At 43.4% G+C, this 26888-nt stretch overlaps 1 protein-coding gene across 1 annotated transcript in view; it reads left to right on the top strand.

Annotated features, from left to right (window-relative positions):
• LOC115086234 (E3 ubiquitin-protein ligase RNF138-like) overlaps nt 1-25155 on the top strand; it is a 40554-nt gene extending 15399 nt beyond the window's left edge. The window contains exons 4-7 of the mRNA XM_029592694.1: nt 19069-19184; nt 20269-20343; nt 24907-24975; nt 25061-25155. Coding sequence (XP_029448554.1) covers nt 19069-19184; nt 20269-20343; nt 24907-24919 — 204 coding nt within the window. The 3' untranslated portion in view covers nt 24920-24975; nt 25061-25155. The remainder of the gene's footprint in view (nt 1-19068; nt 19185-20268; nt 20344-24906; nt 24976-25060) is intronic.
• Nucleotides 25156-26888: the final 1733 nt, after the last annotated feature.

Here is a 26888-nt window from a genome sequence, read left to right on the forward strand (position 1 = left end):
CCAGATGGAGGTCCTCTCTCTCACCCACACTTCCTTCAGTCCTGTCACTCACTGTCGATCCTTCCAAACATCCCCCAAGCTCCTCATTCATAGAGCACAGCCCCTCCGTTTTCTTCACTCACATCCCACATCCTGCTACTGTTTCACATACAGATACCCTCTCTCCCCCCTCACTTTTAAATCCTATTATGCTCCAGTTTCTCTTTTACACAGATGCTCCCAAAATGTCCCCCCCGACCATCCTCCAGCTTCTCTTTTAGAAACGTCCCCCCCCCAAAAAAAAAAAAAAAAACCCTCAAATCATACTCCGGCTCCACTTTCCTCCAGGATTTCTGCACCACGTTTAACTTCCTTTCTCCTTTCTTATGACTTGTAAATGTGTGGGCCCTGGGCCGAGGTGAGAGATGGTCCCGCCCACAGGGAGGAACCCTGTGAGCCTCATTGTCGGGAGGCGCGGTCTCAGCGGACGTCAGACACAGCTGTGGAATAGAGTCTTTTTATTATAAAAGTAGAAAGGGCACAGCCCGCGGAGCGTAGGGTGCAGGAGGAAGAGATAAGGTCTGAGAAGGGGTACACCCAGAGGGAATGCCTCAGATGTGAATATCTGGTAATGGTCCACAGAGCGGAGTACACTGAAGTAGTGTCTCTGAAGTAGTGATGCGGTAGTGGCCTGCAGCGCAGGGTACACCGAAGGATTCCTCACTCAGAGATGATGTAGTACTGGTACACCGGCGAGGAACCTGTAGCGATGATGTGGCAATGACCTGCAGCGCAGGGTACACCGAAGCGGTTCCTCCCTAGAGCTGGCACGGTATTGACCCGATACACGGGGTACACCGGAGAGGATCTCACAATAAGGCTGATTCAGTAGTAGTCCGTGAAGACAAGGTACTCACAAAGAGATGGTTCCAAGAGATGTCCCTCCGAGGAGTGGACAGCCAGAGACGAGGAAGGGCCCCCGAGAAGCGGGTACCCAGAGCGTCTCACGCCAAAGTGCGGGAACTGGAACAGGAAGTCCGTACGCGAGAAGTGGATTCAGCAATGAGGGAACTCCTTGCTAACTCGTTGATAGGCAGGGCCAGGCAGCTTAAGTATAGAAGAGTGTAGACGTCATCCGGAGGGGGTCGCCCCCGAGGTTCCCGCCATGACGTGCTTAATGCTGGCCCATGCAGCGGCCTCTGCCTATCAGCCCCCTCCACCTGCCAACGGTGGGGACCCGTAAGTCCTTGCCTATAGGTTGCGTCAACCCCACCTCGACCCAAGGGTCCACCTCCGATGCAACAATAGGCACAAAGGATCCTTAGTTACAAAGACATGCAGGGAAAATCAGTGATCAACTGTAGTCTATGGCATTGCAAAACTAGTCGCCTTAACTTACTCCTCTGCCATCACCGACTTCAATTCTAAGATTCTGTGCTTGCTTGAGGTCTGATGAGGATTCATTCTGCTTCACAAAATACGCATGTAACAACAATGGAAAATTTGAACAACAATGGAAAATGTTTTAAGTTTCTTTTTTTTTTTTTTTTTTTCCACCAAAGGGCTTTGTTGTATCAAATGAACTTGGACTTAAATCCTTTAACCTCAAATTATTAAACTGTGAAATGGATGAGCTGCTTGCTAGTAGTTTGTCATTTCTGTCAGTATGTTTAAGAATCTTTTAAAAGCAGTTTAGACTAGCAAAAAAGATTATTTTTTAGCTAATATAGCTGACAAAATTATAGGATTCTCCTTACTCATTTTGATTTCTATTTCATATTAAAAATGACGAGAGGTGGGTAGCATCTTATAGACCAGCGATTCTCAAATGTGGTGTCGCGGCTCCCAGTGTCCCACTGCTCCACTTGTGCTTCCATTCTCCGGGGAGTGCCACCACCAGAGGCCAGACCAGCGGTGGCCGAAATGTGGAGAGACCTTGCACGCTGCCACCGGAGGCCAGGCCGGCGGGGCCAAAGAGTGGAAAGATGCTGCCTGCCACCGCTGGTAGCCAGGCCGGCGGTGACTAAAGAGTGGAAAGACGCTGCCTGCCACCGGAGGCCAGGCCGGTGGTGGCTGAAGTGCGGAGAGACCCTGTGTGCCGATGCCAGAGGCCAGGCCAACAGCGGCTGAAGTGCGGAGAGACACTGCGTGCTGTCACCAGAGGCCAGGCTGGCAGCGGCTGAAAAGCAGGGGCCAGGCGTATTGGGCCAAACAATGAGAAGAGGCTCCACATGAGCTTGCATGTGTGTGTGTGAATGGCAGCTTTGTGTGTGTGTGTGGTACAATGGGTGCCTGGTTGCGTGAGTAGCAGCTTTATGTGTGTGTGGTAGAATGGGTGCCTGGTTGCGTGAGTGGCAGCTTTGTGTGTGTGTGCTACAATGGCTGACTGGGTGTGTGAATGGCAGCTTTGTGGGCTGTGGTAGAATGGGAGCAAGCGCATTTATGTGTGATTGAGAGCTTGTATGTAAGTGAGATAGCATGTGTGTGATTGAGTGAGAGACGGATTGGAGGTGATGTGTTTCTTTGCGAGAGAGACAGACTGGTCAGGAAGCTGACTGGTGTGTGTGTGTGTGTGAGACAGAGACTGGTCAAGGAGGTGACTGGTGTGTATGTGTGAGAGACAGAGATTGGTCAAGGAGGTGATTGGTGTGTGCATGCGAGACAGAGACTGGTCAGGGAGATGACTGGTGTGTGTGTGTGTGTGTGTGTGTGTGAGAGAGAGGAAGAGAGACTGGTTAGGGAGGTTACTATCTGAGTGAGACAGAGAGACTGTGTGTGAGTGACTGGTATGGGCCCTAAGGATGAGGATAGTGAGGACAGAGCTTCAGTAGCCACTGCTGCTTCTGGTGTGTTCTGTTGACCTGCAAGGGAAAGGAGTAGGAGAGTTGCTGGAGAGGGTAAGTAAAAGGTGGCTTTAAGTTTATTTTTCTTGATTGACTGCCATTTTAATTATTGGGTATTATGTGATGTGTCTGCTGTTTTGAAATATTTTATTGATATTTGGACAATTTTTATGAATTTTTAATTGTTGGATGTTATTCTGTTCATCAGCTGTTTTGTAACATTTATTAGCTTGGCTTATTCTGTTTTCCTAATAGGAAGTGTATTAGTGTTTAGGACCTGGTTTAATATTTGTAGTATTGCCATTTCATAAGTTGGGTTGTATTGTTTGAGTGTGTTCCATAATGCAGGTGTATCTTTGTGCGGATTAGTTTGTGTGCATTATTGCAGATCTTGGGACTATGGTAGGTGCTATATTTCTTTTTCTGTTTCTCCAGGTTTGCACTGCATGCAGAGTGGCTGTTTTGGTTTTCCATTCCAGTTTGTCTCCGTATTTATAATTTGTGGTCTTTCTGTACTTGGTGAAGGTCAGTTCTGGGTATGTGACGGAGGTGAGATATTTTACTAGCATGTAGGCATTTGTATCAATCTTATTTGTTGTGTTTTCTCAATAGTACATGCATTAGTGGTAAATTACTGTCTTTTCATAAGGAGGGGTATTGTGCCTGCAAGTAAAGGGTGTTTGTTTTGCCTTTACTGAGATGTCATCAGAACCAGAATATCTTTTTTTGTATTGTGAGTTGTACGGGTAATGCCCTAGTTCTGCTCTGCACCCATTGTTGGGGGTCGAAGGGGTTCCTGAGGATGCAGAATGTATATTTACATTTAGCCCCATGATGGTCACATGTTCAGTGTGTCACACATGTGAGAAACATCTATCAGGTGTGTCCCGGCCAAGAAAAGGTTGAGAACCACTGTTATAGACTAACCAGTTTATTGAGGCATGACCTTTTGAGGCCAGAGTTCACTTCAGATGTATGACAGTGGGTAATATATATATATATATATTTTTTTTTTTTATTTAACGTCTCTTGTATACCGATGTCCGTTCGCACATCGCATCGGTTCACAAAAAACAAGAACTTTTTGGGCGAAGCCCTTACAAAGAACAGATATATACAGTTAACTTAGGGGCGTAGCCCTTAACAAAACCAGGGAGGCAATAAACTGGGAGGGGTAAGGTAGGGTCATGAAAGCAATATCATTGATTTACAGACTATAAACTATATATATATATTTACAGACTATAAACTATTTACAGACTATAAACTATAAACTATAGACTATTTACAGACTATAAACTATATATATATATATATATATATCATGGGGCTATATATATATATATATATATATATATATAACTATAAACATAAAATTATGACAGTTCAAAGTACCAAAATCAGAGGCATATCGTAATCCGTATTCAGGCCGAGTTCAAATTTGTGGATTGGGGTTATCCATTTCAGAAAAAATTTATGTAATGGGGGGTGATGTTGGGTAGGCTTGCTGGAAGAGCCAGGTCTTTAGTTTTTTTTTGAAGGTGGGTGTATATGTCTCCATACGGATGTCATGAGGCAAGGAGTTCCAAATAGTGGGACCGGCTAGAGAAAAAGCTCTGCTTATGGTGGAGGAGAGTTTGAAAGCTTTAATGGATTGGGAACGTAGAGTTCCTTGTAGAGCTGTGCGGGTGGGTCTGTTGGAGGTCCGAGGGATGAGTGGGGGGTTGATCCAATTGAGGTTGGAGTTTAGTAGACTTTTGTGGATGATGGAGAGTGCCTTATAAAGAATTCGGGAATGTATAGGGAGCCAGTGGAGATTGATGAGTATGGGAGTGATATGGTCCTTCTTTTTGGAGTTTGATAGTATACGAGCGGCGGCATTTTGTAAAAGTTGTAAAGGCTTGGTGTATGAGGCGGGGATGCCAAGGAGGAGTGCGTTACAATAGTCTATTTTGGATAGAATAATAGCCTGAAGTACAGTGCGGAAATCCGTGAAATGGAGAAGAGGTCTGAGTTTTTTTATCGTTTATAGCTTATAATAACATTCCTTAATGATAGAGTTAATGAATGATTTAAAAGTGAGGTGATTATCGATAAGTACACCTAAATTGCGAACATGTGTGGGGAAAGAGGAGGATGAGTGTGTAAGTGGAATGTCTGGAAGTGGTTGCTTGTTAGATATGATTAAAAGTTCAGTTTTGTTGGGATTTAAAGCTAGGTGCATGTCATTAAGAACTTGGGTGATGGAGGAAAGGCAGGATTCCCAGTTATGTAGGGCAGTTTGGAGGGAGTCAGAAAATGGGAAGATGATTTGCACATCGTCAGCATAAATGAAATGCTTGATGTGCAGGTTAGTGAGCAGTGTGGTGAGAGGAAGCATGTATATATTGAAGAGGGTAGAGGAGAGGGAGGAGCCTTGGGGAACAACCTGGGGCAGACTAATGGGGTCAGATTCATTATTATCCACAAAGACAGTGAAGAAGCGATTTTGGAGATATGATTGTATCCAGGAGAGGGCATTGCCAGAGATCCCAATACTCCTGAGGATGTTGAGGAGGACATCGTGATTGACTGTGTCGAACGCAGCCGAGATGTCAAGCATGGCAATTAGGTAAGAGGAACCTGAGTCAGTACCTCTGATGAGTGTATCATGAAGGGAGAGCAGTAAAGTTTCAGTACTAAGATGTTTCCTGAAACCATGTTGTGTGGGTGGGAGGATATTGTTTAGTTCAAGGTGATCAGAAAGCCGAGAGTTGACTAGTTTTTCAAGGATTTTAGCTAGGAAGGGGAGGTTAGAGACAGGTCTGTAGTTAGACAAGGTGGCGGGGTCGAGATTGGGTGAAGCGAAGCGTACTTTCATGGGCTTGAGCGCCCAAATTGACGGGCGCTCAAGCCAATGAAAGTATGCTTTGCTTCGCTTCCAAGACCGTAACTCAGCAGTCTTTTGGGGGGGGGGGGGGGGGTTTAGCTGTCAGCCAGAAGTCGAGCTGGCTCCCAGGAGAACCGGGACTTGCGCGCGGGGGGGGGGTGGGGGGTGGGGGGGGGACCGCTGCAAGCTGCTTTCGCCGCCGGCTGCCCCCTCCAGAGGACGGCAGAGAAGGTTGGAGGGGCTGAAAGCAACAAAAAGTAAGTTGATAACATGTCGAGTAGCTTCGGGAGGAGGGGATTTTAGGTTTTTAGGTTTCTTTGGGAGAAAGTTTGCCGTCTACCCTTACCCCTGCCTCTAACGCAGAGGTAGGGGTAGGTGGTAAATGAGCAGCTTAAACGCACGGGTAAACTCCAGGTTAAAAAGGCGATAGTTGGGGCACGTGTTACTGAATGGGAGGGAATAGCTAATCCGATCGTTTATGTCTAATATACATGCCGCGGGCGGAAGGGGTTACGCGTTGATTTAAAGAGGCGGTAAGAACGGGTTAAAGGGGATAGTGAATCGTGGGTTGGGCTAACGTGGCCAAATTGTGAGTAAAAGGCGGGTTAGAAACAGGGTAACTGCAGCCGCACTTTACTGTATTGACCTGATAGGAACTTAACTGATCTCAGATCATTCCATCTTCTCACACTTACCTCAGTTGTCAGTAGGCTGGACTATAGCGCTATTAAAACTCTGCTTCCACACCCTGCCTGCCTAATTCAGTGCCTTTTCTTTGGTTTGTATCCCCTCCCCCCGCTCCCCATCCCCATATATTTTACCCACCTCTGTACTACACTTCATGCATCTGATGAAGTGGACTCTGTCCTTGAACCCTCATGCCTCAATAAACTGGTTAGTCTATAAGGTGCCTCTTGCCTCTTATTATTTTTGCTACACCAGACTAACACAGCTATCCCTCTGAAGATCTATTTCATATTAAAATCAAAATAAGCTTGTACAGATCTGAGGGGCAGAAGAATGAACTCAGGGAAGGGAATTAAAAAAAACAAAAAAACAAAGGTGTACCTGAAATAAAATATGCAGAGCTTTTGTAATCCCCCCCACCCCCGTATATTTTATTAGTCAAGGAATGTGGGTCACCAATTGAGAAAAACCCACAAACATATGTATGAACCGCAAATACCAAAATATGACAAATGGGTTTGTTTACCTTATAGGGAGAAGGGGAAGATAATGTCTCCTCACAATCTTTGTTCCATGTCCTGATTTACTTCCTTCTCCATCTTATCTGTTGACAAATTCAGGTTTTTCCCTATGGAGGAACAATACTCTGCAAAAGCAACCTTTAGACCCCAATACACTTATTCCAAAACACAACAACCACACAGAGAAATACAAATAACTTCAACTTTACTTAAGCAATTCAGGGAATTCAAGTGAAGAACAAAGAGCAGCACATATACATATATAGCTCTCGGATACCAAAATATAAAGCAATAAGAACTAGCAATTATACTCTCACTTACTAATACCTCAGAGAATCTCTACATAAAACAGTTCCAAATAAGTGAAAAACAAAAGAGAAAATAGTCCCTTCTCACACACTTTCAAGAGAGAAATGTAAACTTCAGGAGCAGCTCTTCAGTCTGTTTCACTAAGTTAGAAAAATGCAGTCTGAAGGAACAGTTGTTTCCTTCCAGAAGGAACATAAGTGGAGTCAAGTAAGCATGGGTTTATTAAGCATTAGGTCCAGTCTCTCTTGCCACACCTTTCTTCAGCCTGGACTCTTCAACCCTCATATACAAAACAGATGCGTAAACATCGTCAGACAAGGGAGAATATCCAAACAAAGCAAGATGTGCGACCAAAGAGATAAAGCTGCTCCAAGTAAATCAAAGAAATAGTGTTCCAATTATATCTTCAGGGTAGCTTTCACTTTCATAAAATACAGTCCCCTGACACAGCCGGGTTTCGCCGTAGGAGCTGTGTTGGGAGGGACCTGAAGGGAAACAATTCCCTTACAGTTGAAACCATCAAAATTAAATATGGGTAAAGTAAATAAAGGAGATAAAGTACATAAGACAGAGAAGTCCAAAAAACCATTGGGGTAGATTTTAAAAGGAGTGCGCATGGCGTACATGTGAGCGCGCTACCTGGTATGCACACATGTATGCCCGATTTTATAACTTGCCATGTCGGCGCGCTAAAATTATAAAATCAGGTGTCGATGCGTGCAAGGGGGTGCACAATTGTGCACCTTGTGTGTGGTGAGCCGCATTGCCTTCCCCCGTTCCTTCCCCTAACCTAACCTTCCCATCCTAACCTTTCCCCCCTCTAGCCCTACTCTAACACCCCCCCCCCCAAAAAATTATCTTATCATTTACGCCTGCTTCCGGGCAGGTACAAGTTGTGCGGGCCGGCAGCCTGCCGGCACGAGATCCTTCAACACAGCAGCAATGGCCGCCGTGTCGGAGGCCTCTGTCCCTGCCCCGCCCCACCCACGGACCACCCCCTTTAGTAAAGCCCCGGGACTTACATGCATCCCGGGGCTTTATGCGCGTCGCCGGGCCTTTTTAAAATAGTCCCGGCGCTTAACTCCCCCTGCGAGCGTAAATCCTCTGGATTTTTGCGCATAGGGCTTTTAAAATCTGGCCCGTTATGTATAGCAGAGGCAGTGTCAGAGGAACTTGTTTTAAATTGTAAGGTTCCACATGGTACTTTCAAAAACAAAATAATGAGCAATTGATGAAATAAAGTTCTTTACAGCTAAGTTACATAAGAACATAAGAACATAAGAAATTGCCATGCTGGGTCAGACCAAGGGTCCATCAAGCCCAGCATCCTGTTTCCAACAGAGGCCAAACCAGGCCACAAGAACCTGGCAATTACCCAAACACCTAGAAGATCCCATGCTACTGATGCAATTAATAGCAGTGACTATTCCCTAAGTAAACTTGATTAATAGCAGTTAATGGACTTCTCTTCCAAGAACTTATCCAAACCTTTTTTGAACCCAGCTACACTAACTGCACTAACCACATCCTCTGGCAACAAATTCCAGAGATTTATTGTGCGTTGAGTGAAAAAGAATTTTCTCCGATTAGTCTTAAATGTGCTACTTGCTAACTTCATGGAATGCCCCCTAGTCCTTCTATTATTCGAAAGTGTAAATAACCGAGTCACATCTACTCGTTCAAGACCTCTCATGATCTTAAAGACCTCTATGATATCCCCCCTCAGCCGTCTCTTCTCCAAGCTGAACAGCCCTAACCTCTTCAGCCTTTCCTCATAGGGGAGCTGTTCCATCCCCTTTATCATTTTGGTTGCCCTTCTCTGTACCTTCTCCATTGCAACTATATCTTTTTTGAGATACGGCGACCAGAATTGTACACAGTATTCAAGGTGTGGTCTCACCATGGAGCGATATAGAGGCATTATGACATTTTCCGTTTTATTAACCATTCCCTTCCTAATAATTCCTAACATTTTATTTGCTTTTTTGACTGCTGCAGCACACTGAGCTGACGATTTCAATGTATTATCTACTATGACGCCTAGATCTCTTTCTTGGGTGGTAGCTCCTAATATGGAACCTAACATCGTGTAACTACAGCTAGGGTTATTTTTCCCTATATGCAACACCTTGCACTTGTCCACATTAAATTTCATCTGCCATTTGGATGCCCAATCTTCCAGTCTTGCAAGGTCCTCCTGTAATGTATCACAGTCTGCTTGTGATTTAACTACTCTGAATAATTTTGTATCATCTGCAAATTTGATAACGTCACTCATTGTATTCCTTTCCAGATCATTGATATATATATTGAAAAGCACCGGTCCAAGTACAGATCCCTGAGGCACTCCACTGTTTACCCTTTTCCACTGAGAAAATTGACCATTTAGTCCTACTCTCTGTTTCCTGTCTTTTAACCAGTTTGTAATCCACGAAAGGACATCGCCTCCTATCCCATGACTTTTTAGTTTTCGTAGAAGCCTCTCATGAGGGACTTTGTCAAACGCCTTCTGAAAATCCAAATACACTACATCTACCGGTTCACCTTTATCCACATGTTTATTAACCCCTTCAAAAATGAAGCAGGTTTGTTAGGCAAGACTTCCCTTGGGTAAATCCATGTTGACTGTGTCCCATTAAATCATGTCTTTCTATATGCTCTACAATTTTGATCTTGAGGATAGTTTCCACTATTTTTCCCGGCACTGAAGTTAGGCTCACTGGTCTATAGTTACCCGGATCACCCCTGGAGCCTTTTTTAAATATTGGGGTTACATTGGCCACCCTCCAGTCTTCAGGTACAATGGATGATTTTAATGATAGGTTACAAATTTTAACTAATAGGTCAGAAATTTCATTTTTGAGTTCCTTTAGTACCCTGGGATGCATACCATCCGGTCCAGGTGACTTGCTACTCTTTAGTTTGTCAATCTGGCCTACTATATCTTCCAGGTTGACAGTGATTTCGTTCAGTTCGTCTGACTCATCACCCCTGAAAACCAACTCCGGAACTGGTATCTCCCCAACATCCTCACTAGTAAACACGGAAGCAAAGAATTCATTTAGTCTTTCTGCAATGGCCTTATCTTCCCTAAGAGCCCCTTTAACCCCTCGGTCATCTAATGGTCCAACCGACTCCCTCACAGGTTTCTTGCTTTGGATATATTTAAAAAAGTTTTTATTATGAGTTTTTGCCTCTATGGCCAACTTCATTTCAAATTCTCTCTTCGCTTGTTTTATCAATGTTTTACACTTAACTTGACAATGCTTATGTTTTATCCTATTTTCTTCAGATGGATCTTTCTTCCAATTTTTGAAGGATGATTTTTTGGCTAAAATAGCCTCTTTCACCTCACCTTTTAACCATGACGGTAATCGTTTTGCCTTCCTTCCACCTTTCTTAATGCGTGGAATACATATGGACTGCGCCTCTAGGATTGTATTTTTAAACAATGTCCAAGCCTGTTGAACACTTTTAACCTTTGCAGCTGCACCTTTCAGTTTTTTTCTGACTATTTTCCTCATTTTATCAAAGTTTCCCTTTTGAAAGTTTAGTGTTAGAGCTGCAGATTTACTTATTGTCCCCCTACCAGTTATTAGTTTAAATTTGATCATGTTATGATCACTGTTGCCAAGTGGCCCCACCACCGTTACCTCTCTCACCAAATCCTGTGTTCCACTAAGAATTAAATCTAAAATAGCTCCCTCTCTTGTTGGTTCCTGAACCAATTGCTCCATGAAACAATCATTTATTACATCCAGGAACTTTATATCTCTAGCAAGTCCTGATGTTACATTTACCCAGTCAATATTGGGGTAATTGAAATCTCCCATTATTATTGCACTGCCAAATTGGTTTGCTTCCCTGATTTCTCTTAGCATTTCATCATCTGTCTGACCATTTTGTCCAGGTGGACGGTAGTATACTCCTATCACTATACTCTTACCCAACACACATGGGATTTCTACCCATATAGATTCTACTGAGCATTTAGTCTCTTGTATGATCTTTAGCCTGTTGGACTCTATACCCTCCCGGACATAAAGTGCCACACCCCCACCAAGTTGATCCTCCCTATCATTGCGATATAATTTGTACCCTGATATAGCACTGTCCCATTGGTTATCCTCCTTCCACCAAGTTTCTGTGATGCCAATTATGTCAGTCTCATCATTTGCTGCTATACACTCTAACTCTCCCATCTTACTTCTTAGACTTCTGGCATTGGCATATAGACATTTCAAAGTGTGTTTTTTGTTTGTTTTAACAACCTGCTTTTCAGTTGTTTGGGATAATTCGGAAATCATTAGTTTTGGTGATTTTTTACATATAGGCATATGGACTATATTTGCTTTTAATGGAACCTCTCTGTTGGGATGCCCTAACTCTCCTGTTTCATTAGTATCCTTCAAGGATACATTTCTCCGAACCATGCACTGCTGAGTGACTGTCGGCTTTCCCCTTTGTTCTAGTTTAAAAGCTGCTCTATCTCCTTTTTGAAAGTTAGTGCCAGCAGCTTGGTTCCACTCTGGTTAAGGTGGAGCCCATCCTTTCGGAAAAGTCTCCCCTTTCCCCAAAAGTTTCCCCAGTTCCTTACAAAGCTGAATCCCTCTTCCCTACACCATCGTCTCATCCACGCATTGAAACTCTGGAGCTCTGCCTGCCTCTGGGGTCCTGCACGTGGAACAGGAAGCATTTCAGAGAATGCCACCCTGGAGGTTCTGGATTTTAGCTTCCGACCTAATATCCTAAATTTGGCTTCCAGAACCTCTCTCCCACACTTTCCTATGTCGTTGGTGCCCACATGTACCACGACAGCCGGCTCCTCCCCAGCACTGTCTATAATCCTATCTAGGTGGCGCGTGAGGTCTGCCACCTTCGCACCAGGCAGGCAAGTTACCAGGCGGTCCTCACGTCCACCAGCCACCCTGCTATCTACATTTCTAATAATTGAATCGCCAACTATGATGGCAGGCCTAACCCTTCCCTCCTGGGCAGTAGCCCTGGGAGACTTGTCCTCGGTGCGAGAGGACAATACATCACCTGGAGAGCAGGTCCTTGCTACAGGATCACTTCCTGCTACACCAGGGTGATGTTCTCCTACTGGGAGACCTTTCTGATCCAAGGCAGCACTAGGGCTGCCAGACTGGATTTGGGACTTGACTACTATGTCCCTGAAGGTCTCGTCAATGTACCTCTCTGTCTCCCTCAGCTCCTCCAAGTCTGCTACTCTAGCCTCCAGAGATCGGACTCGTTCCCTGAGAGCCAGGAGCTCTTTGCACCGGGTGCACACATACAATCTCTCACCGGCAGGTAAAAAATCATACATGTGACACTCAATGCAAAAGACTGGAAAGCCTCCCTCTTGTTGCTGGACTGCTGCCTTCATCTTAGTTTTATTGAGTTCCTAGTTAAGTTTAAGATACTAAGGGAGTTGGAATGAGAGTAGTTTAAATTTACAGGTGAATTTACTAATTAATCAGCTAGTTTCCTACAAGGGGATGATTAAACTTTCAGTAAGGGCTGATACAATAGTATGATTTAGATAAGACCCTGATTGATTTTTGATGAAAAACTGTCTCGTGCCTAAAAATCAAGGGTTGAGTGGGTGGGAAAGACAGATGGTACAAATGCTTTTTAGTAAGTTTGTGACTTCTTTCAGTCTTTTAATAAATCAGATGGTAAAGCCAATTGATGTAGTTCTTTAAATCAATGACTTTTAATAGCCTTTAAGTTAAGTTAATATCCTGATGATTCCTGTAACTCCTCTATTCCTTGTCTTTTGTAGATGTTCATGGGCCCAATTGCGGTCCACTCCAACTCTGTTCACCCCTCTCTTTTTTTTTCCTCTCATTACAATGGCCAAAAGTCATCCTCTCCTTGGATCTTTGTGATCTCACATACCTCTTGCTTTTCAGACCTTTTTGCATTTAAATTGTAGAGTGAAAATCAGATTAGCTTTACTGAGTCCCAAGTTGCTGGGCACTCTAAAATTAAAGAAATTAATAGATGACTCTAAGGTGGATTGGGAGTATGGAAAGAAACTCAGATCCAAAAATAATATGCTCCATGGAGACAGAAATTAACTAATGGAAAAATTAGAGAACAGCACAGGACATGCTGCCTCTCCAAAAAGAAAAGGGGAATCCAAACGGTAAAATGGTGCCTTGGCTCTAAGTGCTAGAGCCATGGGGGAGCTGCAAACACTTTATCCCTAAACTGTCCCACATCAGCTGGTGCATTCTTCTACCCAACTGTAGTAGGGGACTAAGAGGATCCCTACAGAAGAAATGTAGAAGCGGGTATATTCCTTCCTGCAGAGGAAATGTTATGGTGAGTAAAAAGTGAGTAAACAAAACTACTCATAACTTAATTCACAATAAAAACTGCTGGCTTTCCTCCACTTTACACTTATATACCCCTTCCCATGCTCTAAGATCTCAAAATCATTACAGGTACCTTCTCCAAAATCCACCAGGCTCATTATTACCCGTGAAAGATCTTTTTCCAATGCAGGCCCTATTATCAGGAATATTCTTCATATCACTGATACCAAAGAATTAAAAAAAGCAGTCAAAACATACCTTTTCCAATCCACTTTCTCTGAATTTTCTAGCCCTTAACCTGCCTAACATGCTTCCTTTGGATTTTTTCGCTTCCTCATTTTCTCTGTCGACTCCCTGCCCATTTCTATTTAGCCAGTATTGTTTCTAGTTTTATATATTTTAATTTTATCTCTATTTTTATGTGTTTTTTAATTGATTTATTCTATTTTTTTTTTCAGAATTTAATGAATGTTTTCTTTGTAAACTGCTCCGAACTTCGGAGGAGGTGGTATAAAAGAACTTTTAAATAAAATAAAAAATAAATAAATAAAATATTTGTTAGGGCACTTCACTTTAGGAGTGGCCACAGTGATATAGTCCTGGTTTTTGGCGAGAGAAGCTCGAGAACTGTTAAGCGCCAAACACACTTAAGGCGCTTCTCCACGGACACAAGGATACCATACCAAATTTAGTAGAAACAAATATCAATTTTTTTTATTGCATATCAATAAGCAATGCAGATACGCTTGGGTGGTACAGAGTCACAGCAGTTCTCTCTGTCTAGATGCTCAGGAGAAGCACTACTCTAACTCTCTTTGTATGTCAGTGAGTGCTGCTTTTTATAGGCAAAACATACAATAATCACCAAGTTGCATGAAGCTATGGGAGTATCACGTACACAGTTTCTTATCTCAAAACAAGATGAATTAAACCTATGTTATCCTGACCCTCCTCCCAAATTGGGGCCCACTTGCCTGATGTTTACATCAATCTTCTGTTAGTCCTTTGTCCTGTCAGTTTTTCACCCTCAGGGCGATTTCCAAGGCTCAAGTGCCACCATAATTAAAATGTTAGCATGTGAGATTCTAATCTTGTCCTTCTGGTTTTTGTTTTTTTTTGTGACCCCATGACCCTCCATCACAAGTTTTAGACAGCTCCGGCTGCTATCCAGATGTCTCCTGAAATTTCTCCAAATTAGGGTCAATAGGGCATTTAAGGTTCCCATGGCCAGAACTGCAAGCAGGCCAAGGCAGCAGAGGATTCTGGGTCAATCATAGTCTCCATGTTGGTCTCAGACACAGGCACACATATCAGAACATTTTGTTCAGAAGGTTAAGAGAAAAGGGAAGTCCAGTATCTCATCCCTCTGAATTAATTTGGAGCAGGGGTAAAACCTTCTTTCTGAATAACTAGAGCCAGACCAAGGGTTGAAGCAGGCAGCAGACAAGCATAGACAGGGTACAATGGAAGAGGTCAGGTCCAGGTGGCAGGCAAGCATAGCCAGGTCCAAAGGAAGAGGTCAGTTTCAGAAGATCATGTCAAGGATGGGTGGATGAAGACATACAAGAGACACTGGATGAGCCGGATGGGCAGAGCAAGACTAGTCAAGACAGGCTGGGTAAAGCAAGGCTGGACAAGGCAGACTGAGCAAGTCAAGGCTGAAGCACAGGATCGCAGGAACAATCGGGAACATGGGAGCAACATGCACTGCTCTAAGCAGGAGACCCATTGCTAAGGTGTCTGATGCTCCTCTGAAGGAGCCTTAAATAGGAGGTCATCTGTGATGTCATCATACAGCACCATGACTGCCTTCCCACCATGGGTCCTTTAAGATTGTGGACGTTGGGCGCGTGCATGCCTAGAAAAAGCCAGGAGGAGTGGCAGCAGGGCGACGTGGAAGCACGGCAGAACAGCTTTAGTAGTTTGAAGCAATGTCCATAGGAGGGCTCAGGCGACATTGGGGGTGAGTGAGGCGGCTTGTGGGACTGCCCTGCAAGCCGCCAATCATAACACTTTGATAGTCCCTTATCTAAAATGCTTCTGTGTTTTGTGTGTCTAGGGTGTCTTTTATATTGTAAGGTCTTTATGACCTTCTGAATTTTTTAGCTTTTAGTTTAGACTATTCTGTCACCATTTAGATTTTATGTAAAAATGGTATAGTACAAATAAATCTTATTGTTCTACACACCAAATACCCAAGTATTTTACCATAGGATACCGAGTATATTTTCAGCTAAAATTTGATCAGTATCTTTCAAACTACCCAATAGCCAATGACTATGTACTGTATAATGCAGCTGAGCTAGTTTAGAAGGAGGAATTATTTACATACAGGCTGATACAGTAAAGCGTGGCCGTGGTTACCCTGTTTCTAACCTGCTTTGTACCCACAATTTGACCGCGTAAGTCTAACCCGTGATTCACTATCCGTTTTTACCAATCCTTACCGCTTCCTGAAACCGACGCGTATCCCTTTCCGCCCGCGGCATGTATATGATATGTAAACGATCGGATTAGCTATTCCCTCCGATACAGTAACGTGCGGCCCGATTATCGCCTTTTTAACCCGCTGTTTTGCCGCGTCTTTAACCTGCTAATTTACCGCCTACCCTTACCCTGGCGTTAGTGTGGTGAACTTAGCAGAGAGAGAGACGAAATTCAAAAATGAACAGTGTTAAAACTCACTGCAAAGGAGAAATAATTACTAAAGTGGCAGCAATACTAAAGCTGAAATGATGCTATTAAGCTGTCAGCCAGGAACAAAAGAGAGAAAACGACTCGACATGTTATTAAAGCAAATAGTGAATAAATTGTAACAAACTTACTGCATGTGAATTTTCTTTTGAATGACAAACAGATACGTTGCCAGCAGAAACAAGAACTGCTCCAGAGCAGCCCCAGTCCTCTCTCCCCTCCTCCCGAGGCGCGCACCGCGGCTCCCCTGCCTCCCGGGGGCAGCCGGCGGCGAGAGCAGCTTCAGCAGCCTGGGGTGGATCGGGCGCTCCCCATGTGAGGGGGCGGCTTCCAGCAGCCCCCGCCAGCGAAGGTGCATGAGCGCCCGGCTGGACGTCCGAGGTCACGGCGTGCGCTCATGCACGTACAGGGCGCTCAAGGCAGCGAAGGTGCATGAGCGCACGCCGTGACCTGAGCGCCCGGTTGGACGTCCGAGGTCACGGCATGTGCTCATGCACGTACAGGCGGGCGTTCATGCACCTTCGCCGGCGGGGGCTCGGGAGGAGGGGAGAGAGGACTGGGGCTGCTCCGGAGCTGTCAGCGCGCCCGCACGGGAGACCGGCACCCATGGACGCCCTTCTGCTGCTGGGGGCTTGCGTGGCCGTGGCCAGGGCAGGTGAGCGGGGGCTGGGAGCAAGTTTGCCCGTGAAATTTCGTCTCTTGCCCGTCCGAAGGAGGCGGAAAATCGGAGCTGCGCGCACAGGTGAACCATCCACTTCCTGGTACCTGTCATTTCAAATGTCATTTGAAATGACAGGTACCAGCGCACCCAGGATACTGTATAGGCGCTGTATAGCGCTCTATACAGTAAAATGGATTGCGCTTCATGGACGGTTCATGGACGCGGCTTGTATTTGCGTGTCATTTAAATACTGTATCGAGCGGTATGTGATCTAAACTGTGCGTGCGGCACACGCGGGTGCGCCCGGCACTGCCGCACTCTTTCTTACGCGTCCTTACTGTATCGGCCTGATAATTTGTGCAGTGCTGTTCTGGTTTACACACATTTTAGTGTATGAGAATTGCAGGCTTGATTAGCTGTAAAATACACGATACAGTACAATGAAGCAGAGACTTGTTAAAGTCACAAAACAGTGAAAGGGCTTTGCATTTCTTATTTTTCCTTATTATATACAAATTAAAGTTTAAACTTTTCAGAAACACCCTGGACCTAGGCCTGCAGTCTTTAATTACTCTTATTTTCTGTGTTTTGTCAAGTCTGCCAATTCCTGATGCAATGCCACAGAGCCTACCTTATATTAAGTTTTCCCTTGTACTCTCACATCTAAGGATCCTCTGGGCTCATCCTAACTTTCTTGAATTCTGTTGCTGTTATGGCATCCACCATTTCCGCTGGGAGACTGTTTCAAGTATCCACTACCTTTTCTGTGAAGTAATATTTCCTTATATTACTCCTGAGTCTACACTCTTTAAGCCACATGCCATAATTCCTTTTCTTAAAATGTCCTTTCCAATGAAAAATGCTTGCTGCATATGCAATATTAATACCTTTTGAAGTATTTGAATTTTTATATCATATTTCCCTCTCTCATTTGTGCCTTCTATTTAGCTCTTTAAGGAACTAATTTTCTCAAGTGCATTAAGACAGCCATAGTGTTAGCATATGTTAAAAAGCTACATTAACCTTAATATACTTGTGCATTAGTCTAGTACACACTATTTATTGAAAGCAGCTTATTCATATTAAAAAGGGGGTTAATACAAATCATGGTAAGCAACCTGATTTGTGTTGCAGGGCAAAAGACCTCATAAGATTAGCCAATGCCATTTTGAGTTTTTTGCCCCTGTGAGATAAGAGGGAGGAGGTCGACTTCCTTCGGCCCCAGTCAAACATCAGATAATTTCAGATGATGTTGGCTGGGTGTGGAGAGGGTGAACTTGGATGCCAGTGGGAGCCATAGTTTGGGGGGTGTGGGATGGGGAGTAAGGGTAGGGGGCTCACTTGCAATGCATCCTTTTTCAGGCAGGAGGAGGGGGAACTCCACAGCCCACATTGGGCTGCACATTTTCATGTCCAATAACTTTGATGCATTACTGGCAGTGGTGACATTACTCTATGTCCTGCAGAACTCTGGGATTAATGCCCTTTAATACACTAGGTGTTTAACACAGAGTTTTGCAAGAGTTAACATATTGGCTGAATTTCACATGACTTAATCCATTGGCCTCCATGTTTCATTTCATGAGGTTTATTTTGGTAACCATCTTCTGGTCTGTATCCACTCAGCCTATACCCTTCCAAAAATATATGACTTCCAGAAATGGACAAAAGACTCCAGATAAGGTCTCACTGACAGGCATTATCAACTCTTTTTCTACTGGGAATACTTCTCACCATGCACTCTAGCATTATTCTGGCTCTCGCCATTGCCTTGCTACACTATTTGGCTGTCCTGAGGTGATCTGATATGATAACCTTGAGATCTATTTTCTGTTTTGTGTAATTTTATTACCCTACCCTATATCAAGTACTGCTTTTTTTTGATTTCTCTGCCCCAAATGCATGACATTGCAGTTTATTGCATTAAATCTGAATGGTAATAAAATACCTGATCTGAATATAGTGACGCTTGTTTTCTGAGCAAACTTGCAGAAAGATCCAGCCCCTCTCATCGAGGAGTCTACAAAAGAAAGCAAAGAATTACAAGGAGATGCAGTTTTAGTGATTTGCAGGCTAATAGAACTGTTGAACATGCACTGAACCAGAGGAGAATTTGTTCTAGTTATGTGATAAATCTTGACTACCAAGAAATCAAATAAGTATAGAGATTTGTTTGCAGGTTAAATTGTACATGATGAGGCGCCATTACAAGTCCTGCAAGAAATACCAGGAAGAATTTGGCAGTGTCCCAGAACATCCAGAACTCCAGCTCTTCCAGGACTCTGTAGGCAACAGGTGGGTGACCAGTCAACACTGTTTTCTAAATGAAGAGTTCAACAAGTTGGAAAAGAATTGCACAGAATTTTGTTTGAGCACTTTTTTCCCCCCTAAAAACAAAACCAAACCCTACAATTGTAAAACATGTTATAAGCTGGTTTAAGTCCAGTCACACTGCTTCCCCTGGACAGGGCTGTCCTTAGGAGGAGGTCAGACAGAGCACTGGAAGGGTCCCATGCTGCTGTGGTCGCCCTCCTTTTTTTTTTATTTCAGTTTTGGGCCAGAGCCAATCCGTAAGTTTAATGGGGGAAAAGTAATGTTCTGCAGTTTGGGGGCAGGAGCCATAGGTTTTATGGGAGAACTCTTATTCCAGTTTCTAGCCTATTCTGAAAAAGTGGTTGCTGTAGGTTGGTTTGGGAGATAAGGTGTACACACACATTCAGACAAAGCGACAGCATAAGGAGTTTTTTTTAAAACTGGGATGGGTGCAGATCCTGCAGTCTTCGGAGATTGTCAAACATGCTGCTTGACTGATTATGACTGTAACACTGATTTATTAATACATGTGTTACAGGTCAACTTTCATGCAGTTGCTTAAAGCAAGGGCAACCCAAATGCCCAGTCAGGCACGGCTTCCTTATTGGTTGGATGATAGTTTATGAAAGAAAAAAATATAGCCATTTCCCAGTAAACCAGTTCAAATTGGCCCTCCTCAGCTCCTGCCTATATCAGTTTTGTTCCCAATGAGTTGTTGCCAAGTTCTGCTCTCTCTCTGTTTTGTTAAAAGAGAAGATCAATTGACTTTATCATTTCCTGACAATTGCGGAACATGATTTGGAAGATAGTTTGCTAGCGCACTATTGTTTAAACTAGTATTCAGCCAGGAAGGCACTTTCACCTGGCTGGATGCTAAAGTTTCTGTCTTGTAGGGGATAAAACTTGTCCTTTTAACTTCTATTTCTATTGATTTCACAACTGCATATTTATTCTCTTAGGCAATTTCCTGTTCTTCTAAAAAGGAGTCACTAACTAAACTGTTTTTTTCTCCTAAACGTGTTTCTGTTTTTCTCTGCTCCTCTATATTGACTATAAATGTTTTCAGTAATAGTACCGAAACATCCGATAGTGATAGCCTAAATGATTTGTCTACGTTTCATTCGTTTCAAGAGAATAGGAGGTAAGTAATCAAATTTAATCCTTTTTCCTACTATGCGGCTAGTAATGTTATTCTAAGTGACCTGTAACTGATTTTTCAACATTAATCGCCATCCAGCACCCAGGAAAGCACAGTTTGGTTGTATCCCCTATAAAAAAAAAAAAAAAAAAATTACAACTGTGTATTGAGAGAACCCAAAGGTTTTTGGAGTTTATGAAGACTAATCAATGAAAAATGTATGATATCCTGGGAAACTCTTTGGGAGTTTTTCTGTGCATTTTCCTCCATTTTTATTTTTTGTTTTAAACTGAGACTACCGAAAAGTGGATGTTAAAAGCAGGTACTGCCAATCCCTCTTTCTTCCTCTGCATTACAAAGTTACTTGCAAAGCTGTTATCGCAAGGAGAGGGTATTTCATAATGGGGTGGGCATGTTTTGAAAGCTATTTGCCTGGCTAAATGCCAATTTACCTTGACAAATTGGCAGTTTGAAACTGTGTGTGTTGCCATGCAACCCCCATTGGTGTTGAGGCATTCCCGAGGATGGGGGTTAGGTCAGGGAGGCAACAACGCATGTAGTTTTGCATTTTCAAAGTCATACGGATTTGTTTTTCCTCAGCACAAGAACCTACAGAAAAAAGCAGCTGCAAATATCAGTGGATATTTGTTCCCAAGGCAATTTGCAAAGGGAACATCTGCTCCTGCTTTCCCTTTAAAAACTGGTACAAAGCCCATTGGTAAAAGTACCTGCAGCCTTTGTACCAATATGGACAGTTTTGAAAATTACCCCCATAATGACTTACTCAGTGGTCTGTAAAGATTGGTGTGTGACAAGAGCTTGTTAATCAACAATTCAGTTTTCACTTGCATTCACTCGGTGATGTCACAAAACAATTCATTGTCATGGGTTGAGCATGTTGCTGTTTTACAGGGGGACTTTATTGGTTCAACCCTCCTCTTCAGTGTGATGTTCTTTGTATGAACATTTCCTAAATCTACAACCAACAAGTATAGTAGAAATGAGTCTTTTTTTTCTCTCGCCTTTCTACTTCCCTCTCTGAGCACAAACATACTGTTTTCTTATCCATACTTTTCTCTAATTTTCCTGCATTCAGAAGTATGCTCTTTTCAGTATGGATTGTCTTGGAGTTCTTATTTTGTGTAAATGCAGAAAATGCATATATGTAGTGCAGGAACCCGCTGGGGTCGAATTCCGCTGCTTGCACTTCCACAGGCTAGTTCCCTCTGTAGGATCCTATGACCAACGGAGCCGGAATGGGGCTAGAAGCACAGTCGAGTCCTGATTAGCACTAGTTTCTCCCTTGCTGTACCATCATTTGCAGACAGCCAATCCCTGCTGTCTTGCCCCAGCCCTGATATTTTAAATGCGCAGCAGTTCAGTGCGGGCTGTCTTTCCCCAGCCCCAGTAGTTAAATGCACAACAGTTCAGTCTTGTCGTCAACACAATTAATTACTATATGGCAGTTCGAAACTGGCTGCCCTGCCCTGCCCCCAGCCCGGTTTACGTCTCCCTAGCTGGGGAGGATTGCCACCTACCCCTTTGTAGGAAATATGAAAGCTAAATAACTCACATTTCTGTATCAAGAACCTCAACCTTTCCTTCTCCACCCACTGCCATCACATACCAGTCACTTCCCCTCCTCTCCCAATGCTGCCTTCCTCCGTTTGGTTTCCCCACCAGCTTTGTATGTCCAATAGCTCCCTCATAATCAGGTCACCAACCTGGTTCCTGGCCTTGCGCAACTTCCTTTTCCCTTAGCCCTGTGGCCCTCTGGGAGGTGTAGTCATCCCCTCCCTCATCCCATGTTTTGTCTATACTGACTTTCTCTTTTGCTTCACTCCCCTTTAAACTGAGTAATGGGGTTGTACCTCCCATTACAGTAGGTAGACTCTCCCCAGTTCCCTATCTTCCTCTGCTCTGACTTCAGAGATTGCTGAGCAGTGACAACTTATTGCAGTGTCTTGACCTCCCCCGACATACACACACACACTTTGTACTATGGAGGACAGGATAACCTGTAGCTCCCAGGGAATCACATTCAGATAAAACAATCCTTGCATCAAGTGCTGTGTTCCAAAACAAGAATAAAGTTTACTGAAGATAAATATAAGTCCAGCAGGTATAAATAAAATAGAGATAGTCCAAAATACGTAAAGTAGAAAAACAGCTTCTTACATAGTACACAATCTCAAAATGCTAATCCTCATGCACTGTGGAAAGTGGGTCTTCCCTTTACTCCTAATGGTCTCCTTCTCCCCAGATACCCTCTCAGAATTCAAAGGTCCTCTTTCCAAAGCAAACAGTAGCAAACACCTGATGGTACATTCAGTCTTACAGACGAGTCTCTTTTCTCCCATGAAACTTAGGAAAAGAAACCCTCCAGAGTCCTTTGGCTGAATTTCTCTTGTACTTGCCCTCCAACCGGATGAGAAAATCAGGGCACTCTCTCTCTCAGTGGACAGGAGACAAGGACACTTGCCTTCTCCTATCCCAGAGCCCAGAGAGCAAGCAGCCTCTTACTTCCTGTCTCCAGCTTCCTCATCCACGACACCCCTCAGGCCTCTAGCAGTCCTCCTTTTCCTAACATTGCACCACTGATTCATTCCTTAGGGGATGAACCATCCTATCAATCACCAAAACCACTAGACCCCCATAAACCTGCTACTGCTGGAATGGTCTTCAGTAAAATCTATGGGGAAAACCTAGTCCCTTCTGAAGTGCATGAACCTTTCAACCAAATTTTTTCTTTCTACCCCAGATAGAAGAAAGTCACATCATCTGGGGTTACTACTGGCCCTCATTCAGTATTTGTTCGGGCAGAACACACTGAACCACAAGATACTCTGCTACATGTATATATTTTCTAAAATGACAATTTCATAAACACTATTTTCAGGAAATTCATGTATCTTCCCACTTTGCAAGGTTCAACTATGCAGAACATTCCTGCAATGATATTACTAGAGATGTGCATCGTTTTTGTGTTCGTGTCGTTCTTCGTTTTTCGGCCGCCATGGAAAATGTCGTTTTGTTTCGGTTCGGGTCTTTTTTTTCGCGAAAAATCGATTTTTAGTTAGTGCGCGGCTAACTCCCAGTTAGCGCACACTAACTCCCCGTTAGTGCGCACTAACAAAAACCGTTAGATTTTGTTAGTTTTTGTTACTTTTTGTTAGTGCGCACTAACAGGACTTAGCGCGCACTAATGGGGAGTTAGCGCGCACTGACTCCCGTTAGTGCGCACTAATCGGAAAAACGAATTTTTGCGAAAAAACAGGAAAATCCCTGATTTTTTTTCGGGCTCCCTGAAACATGCTGAATTGGACAATTTCGTTGCAATTTTCCAATTCGGCAAAAACGAATGCACATCTCTAGTTTCAATCTTACTGTTCCATTTCAAGAATATTTATGGCTACCATAATCTTGCCAGAGGAAAGTAGTTTGTGTAGTTTCATGGAAAACGGACAGTACATATGGGTTGCCAAAAGTGTGATCTCATGCACATGGTATGAGGTTTACTATGCAATAAGACTCTTTGGCCACACATTCATTCATTATCAAGACTCAAAACTGTTTTTGGCTTGCAAGACTATGCCACAAATATATCACAGAAGGGTTTACAAATTTTCTGTACAAGGTTAAGTTACCCGTAAACCTTCTCGACCTGAAACAATATTACTCTGCATTTAGATATCTCAGTTAGTGATGGTTATCCTTTAATGCAGGGCTTCCCAAACCTGTCCTGGGGGCCCCAAAGCCAGTCGGGTTTTCAGGATTTCCACAATGAATATGCAGGAGATACATTTGTATATCATGGTGACTCAGTATAGGCACATTTATCTCCTGCATATTCATTGTGGATATCCTGAAAACCCAACTGGCCGTAGGGTCCCCAGGACAGGTTTGGGAAGCCCTGCATTAAATGAATGATGAGATCCCGAAACCTTATTAGATTTATGCCATACTGCATTCATCCCTTAATTCTCATGGTGATTTAAGGACCCGCTTTATCTATAGGGTCTATATGCAGATTAAGGAAACTGTGTACTCTCTCTCAAGATGATAACAATATGAGACCAAAAATAAGTATGTTGTGGAATATTTTACCTTTATGAAGGTTTGGTAAGATAGGTAACCAGAAGGCTGGCTCTAGTAGAGACAAGTCACCTTAGTCCACAAACTAACTAAGTAGCCATATTCAATCTTTCTCTGCAATATGTATCTCTCACATAGCCTAGAGAGAGTGGGTTTTACACCAACTGATCTGGCCAATTTAGCTTCTTCCAGTATATATAACTCCTATGAGTGGGAACATGCATCAACCTGTCAAATATATTGGCTTTGTGTAATTTAATATATACCAGATCAATAATGGAGGAATCAGTTAGCTTCAGTTTAATGGGACTTTATTTCCAAAAACTTTCCAGTAAGAAGCATTTGACATCTTAATTGTTTTGTTTTCCTTAAACAAATGGGATTTTATTATTAGAGTTTTAAAAACATGAGAATATTTTAATGTCTTGAAAATATGAGATTTTTTGACTTTCCAAAATGAAACTTTAACAGACAGACCCCTTGAGTACAGTGTTGGAATCGTGAGGAACTTATTGTCACAGTGAGCTGAAAATAAAGAAGGTAGAACGTTATCTTTCAGAAACATCTCTGCCAGCAGCAGCATCCTTTCTGACGCGGCATAACTTGCTTGGTTTTTCTCTTGTAGAGTACGTCCCACATTTAAGTGCCCCCTCTGTCCTGAGTCCAACCTTGAGAGGAAAGATTTACTGGAACACTGTAACAGCAGACATCATTATGAAATTATGCCAGTGGTAATTAGATATAATTTTTGTATTTAAATGTCCGTTGCAAATATATATTTCTCAATAAATTATATATATCAAAGCATAGTTTGAAATACCTTTCCAAGTTCTATGGTGCTATCTTTGTAGTGATACTTATCTATTTTTAATGTCTGTTAATGGCATTGAGGGTTGCCTGTGGCCGTATGATTTCATATTCTGAACTGTCTCTAAAAGCCAGTGATGTAATTAACAACCTGAGCTGTGTTTATGAATACCTCTACCCAGTTTTCATTTATTCATGTCAGTACATATATAACCAATCACGGAGTCCAAGTAACTTAGGCTCTGAGTTTTATTTCTGTGCCCTGGCCCTGCCCTCTCTTCCCCAGAGTTTACACTTATCTGTGTCTATGCTGAGTGTATAAGGATGCCCACTGCTGCCCCACTCTCCCTGCAGCTCCCTCCCCTTGGTTCTGCTGTGTCCACACCAGGTGGATGAGAGTGTGCCTGGTGGTATTTATATTTCGCTGTCCTCCACTGCTTCTGCTACTGTCGCTGTTCTCCTCAGTCACAGAGAATGGGATTCCTGTATTGACATTGCTTTCATGTGGCAATTCATTTTTATCTATCATAGAGATGATACTAATAACCTCAAGTGCTAAGCCTAAACCTATAAGGGACTGTGAGAGATCTATGGCACAACAGAGTTTGTTTACATACGAGAATGCCTTCTAAAGACAAACAAACAAGACAGAGAGGTTTCTTCTTCTCAAAAGCAATAAACAGCAGTGCTTTTATTAGCAAGGTAAAATGGAGCTGAAAGAAACCAGCAACTTAATTCACACAGAAACAGGAAACAAGTATGCATGAAAACAGAGCATTACAGAGTAGCACAAAAGCCCTAGTAGCTCAAACTAGTTCAGTACTAGCTAACTCAATACAGTCCAGCATAGTAACAAGAAACGTGATTCCAACAGGGAACAAGAAGAAGATTGATACAGTGCTCCAAATTAAAAGCTAAGGGGTAGATTTTAAAAGAAGCACGCGCGGCCTACATGTGCGCGTGCTACCCAGCGTGCGCACATGTACGCCTGATTTTATAGCTTGCGCGTGCAGGTGTACGCAAGCTATAAAATCAGGGGTCGGTGCGCGCAAGGGGGTGCACAATTGTGCACCTTGTGTGCACCAAGCTGCGCTACCTTTCCCCGTTCCCTTACCCCTAACCTAACCTTCCCACCCCTTCCCCTAAACTTTTCCTCCCCTAGCCCTACTCTAACCCCTTCATTATCTTACCTTCTGCACCTGCCTCTGGGCAGGCGCAAGTTGCGCGCGGCGGCAGCTTGCTGGCATGCGATCCTCCGACACAGCAGCAATGGCCGCTCTGTTGGAGGCCTCTGGCCCCACCCCTGCCCCACCCCAGACCGCCCCTTTTGTAAAGCCCCAGGACTTAGACGCGCCCGGTGCGCGTAAGGCCAGTTACATGCGTAACTCTTTTAAAATCCGACCCTAAATTGTAAAAGCAGTGCGTGAATGCCGTCTTGTATAAAAGGACATGGCCATTTTATAACATATGTGTGTATATGCATACATGTTATAAAATAGGCTGAACATGTATACATGTGCGCACAAATTTATAATGTATGCACGCATATGCCCACAAATGCCGGCTGTAGCACATAAGTGGGGGAATTTAATAAGGGATGTGCCACCAATGCACAACCATTGCAGGGTGTCACTAACACCTTAACA

This window comes from Rhinatrema bivittatum, chromosome 2, assembly GCF_901001135.1.
Source record: "Rhinatrema bivittatum chromosome 2, aRhiBiv1.1, whole genome shotgun sequence".
Classification (NCBI taxonomy): domain Eukaryota; kingdom Metazoa; phylum Chordata; class Amphibia; order Gymnophiona; family Rhinatrematidae; genus Rhinatrema; species Rhinatrema bivittatum.